Source organism: Anneissia japonica, unplaced genomic scaffold (genome assembly GCF_011630105.1).
Source record: "Anneissia japonica isolate Jap-2015-1 unplaced genomic scaffold, ASM1163010v1 scaffold47446_len14068_cov104, whole genome shotgun sequence".
Lineage (NCBI taxonomy): Eukaryota > Metazoa > Echinodermata > Crinoidea > Comatulida > Comatulidae > Anneissia > Anneissia japonica.
This window is the reverse complement of record NW_022705703.1, coordinates 2,218-5,722: the sequence shown is the minus strand read 5'-3', so window position 1 is coordinate 5,722 and position 3,505 is coordinate 2,218. Positions and strand designations below refer to the sequence as shown.

The window sequence follows — 3,505 nt, the reverse complement described above, 5'->3', positions numbered from 1 at the left end:
AGTATTATCATTCCATAAATTGCAGCTAGTAATCAGCGCAGGTTGTGTTGGAACCTACCAGGTACCCACTTGTACTCCTGGGTGGAGAGAGGCAACCGTAGATAAAGTGCCTTGCCCAAGGACACAAGCGATTTGCACAGCCAGAGTTTCGAACCCCCGACCTAAAGGTTGGGAGTCCAAACCACAACCGGTGCGCCAACCGCTCCTACATTTGACATAGAATGACCCTACAATAGGTCAAAGGTCAGAATGTACCGTTTCCGATCACTATTTGAAAATTTTTTTCATTAAGACGAATATAAACATGAATCTCCTGAACAATTTGCAATCAATTGTGAGTCTCTGTGACCAGTAGTTACCGAGATATGACAATACAAGGTCAAAGGTCAAACTTTCAAAAATCGCATTTCCCGCCATTTTGTGATAAAAAGTTGTATTACAACAAAAAGGAACATGCATATTGTGAACAATTTGAGACCAAAATCAAGTCTCTCTGACCAGTGGTTATCGAGATACAAGTGTCCAAATCAACAGGCGGCCATTTTGAAAAAACGCCCCAAAACGGGACTTTTCCCCCATATCTGGGAGGTATATAGGAGCTATAGTTTATCTAAATTGGTCCATCTTGCCAAATCCATCGAGAAAAAAAGGTATCATAAAATTAGTCACGGATCTCTTGAAAATGACTCTAGTACCCTCTAATTTAAGACTACTTTTTCAGAACCATATACAAATGATCAAACTTTTTTAAACAAAGCCAACTCTCTAATTAAAGACCGAACCCCGAGATCGTACCATCCAGGTCCCCAAGGTGATCTCGAATTAGAGGGAAACTGTATTAAAAATGTATGCAATTAAATGAACATTACCTTTTAGAAAAGACATGTCAGGTCTGTGCTAATTACAGTAATGCAAGTTTCTGATACAGTATTTCCATTAAACATAATTATTCTTTGGAAAGGACTGTTTGAAAGACCAAAAAGTTACAAATATTTTAAAATTCAATTTTCACTTGCTTGGTAATCAATTCATATCTTGCTTTTAAAATATTCTTTCCTTGTCCATGGGTGGCGTGTGTGCTGAGGACGGTTATTCTGTCATTTTGTTAAAAGACTTTGTTGCGTTAAAAGGAAAAATGATAATGATTGGTAAATTATTGGTCCGACCAAAACCGAACCAACTGGACCGCTTCTGATGGCCTTGCAGTTAAACATTTATAATTCCCCTTATTAGTACAGTTTAATTTTGTTCAGATTTTGCAGTATTTTACATATGAAGATCACCAACAATAAGGACTAATGATAACCATAATCATAATAATGATGATGATTTAACAATGAAATGATATATTATAAAGCATTTCTAATTGACATTATTAAAACACTGTCACAGCAGACTATAACTGCTTAATTTGTTCATATTAGCCAGCAAAAGTAACAACAAATTTCTGTTTATAATTTGCATCCTCGCACAAATCTTCATTATATCAAAAACCACAGCAGAAAAACCAAACATCATGGCAACAAATATTGAAAAGCCTATTTATTGGGCAATAATATAAACTAATAACAGTTTTCTCTGGCTTTAATTCAACTTAAAGTTCATAAAAGTTGACAGTGGCTATTCAAGTATCAGCCTTAAAACACTATTTCATGTTAATTAATTTGGCTACATTTTATAACCTGTTCAGTCGAGGCTACAATTTTGTGTATGTATATAGCTAGTATAGTGGTCTCCTTCAATTCAAATTTTCATTTCAGACATTCATTTCCCACAAAAAAAATTAAAGAAAACGAATAATATACAATATACAGAAATTTGTAAGAGGTGGAATTTACCAGAACTGTCAATGTAAAAAAGTTCATTCCACCTGTCCTACAGTTTTGACTCACAGAGCACATTTAGCGTATTACAAATGGTCAAAACAAGCAGGTTGTTACTGGCAAGCATAAACTATTTAAACCCAAACACGGACACACGTCATGAATACATTCATAGAATAATGACGAAAATACTGTACCTTCATGGGAAAAAGAAAATGAGAATATAATGTAGAAGGGGTCCCAAGTAGGGGCACAAATTGTGTAGCTTCACGTAGAGAAAGAAAGAGCATTACTGCACAAAGCATCTACAAAGTTACTCTGTTAAAAATTGATCAGAAACATTGACTTCAAGTAATTGTTTAGAGGCTTGGCGAGTTGGGACTCCCTACAGCCTAATGCCCTTTCCCAGTTCTCTATAAACAAGTCATTTCATAAAAGCTTGAGGAAATCATAACTCAACATTTCATAACTTTATAATGCTCTCTTACAAAATGGGTGTTCATGAGGAGCTTAGGGAGTACAGAACTGACAATTCAAAAATCTATAACCAAGTAATTTATGTGAGGCTTTGCAAGTGGAATGCTAAAGTATCATTTAGGAAACATGATGGTCCATACCAGGCCTCATTATTGAGTCTGTGAGTCAGGAAATAAATTGTCATATTTTTTGGGGTCTTCGTCGGCTGGACTACTTTTGAAACATTTTGAGCGACACTCGACCGCAGGAACTTTGCTATCATCGTCGGGGACATCGCAACCCCCGTCGGGGACCTCGGGTTCCCCATTGGGCAAATCCACGCGCCGCCCTTGGTCACAATATTATTTAATTTTTTTATTTTCAGCACATTTAAATTGACTAATTTGCAAATAATCTTGAAATATAAGCTATAAACCAGGAGTCACAGTATTATATGAATTTGTTTGTTTTTAGCACATTTGTGAGCTACTTAAAGTGACTGATCCACAAGAAATCTTTAAATAAACGGATGTTATAGTGAGAAGCAGATCCGTTGTACAGCACCGGGGTTCAATGATGATAAGAATTTCAACTCCTGCATTCCACTCTCTGTACAAACTGGAAGAAAAATATTGAAAAACTGTGTGCAATGGTTTGTATGTTTGTATTTATTTCTTGCTCATAGTACAGAAAATTATTTAACAATAAAAACTACATCAAAGTAGTTAAAAAAAAAAAAAACCAGAAAATTACAGGAAAAATTTACATACAAAACAAAAACATTAAGAAAGGAAAGGACAACATCGAAAAGGTAATAAGCAATCAGATAATTCACAAAACAATAACAAAAGGAAAAGAAAGGAACAGTTTAAAATATAAAAAAAAAATCACCATGATAAAAAGCAAGAAAAAAATTATAAGGTCAGAGGGAGCATTGGAAGACCCTTTAAACCAAAAGGCTCGTTTCCAAAGGGGGTTAAGAAAAAATACAAATAAATAAAAAAATAAATAAATATGAAAATAAATATATATAAAAGTATAAGTATAATATATAAGTATAAAAAATAGATAATGCAAAAATTTAATTTAAAATTGAATTTTAACAAAAATAAATAATATAAGTGAATAAAGTGAAAAAAATATATATAAACAATAAATAATATTATCAAGTAGATATATATATATATATATATATATATATATATATAAAATCAACATTACAAACA

General features: G+C 33.3%; 1 protein-coding gene across 1 annotated transcript; it reads right to left on the bottom strand.

Moving 5' to 3' along the window:
- Positions 1-1,527: 1,527 nt before the first annotated feature.
- LOC117105893 (28S ribosomal protein S29, mitochondrial-like) lies at positions 1,528-2,897 on the bottom strand (the record flags this gene model as incomplete). Its single annotated transcript, XM_033247198.1, is given in 1 exon segment — positions 1,528-2,897. A coding segment is annotated over 1 exon segment (86 nt), but the record flags the coding sequence as incomplete, so codon positions are not given.
- Positions 2,898-3,505: the final 608 nt, after the last annotated feature.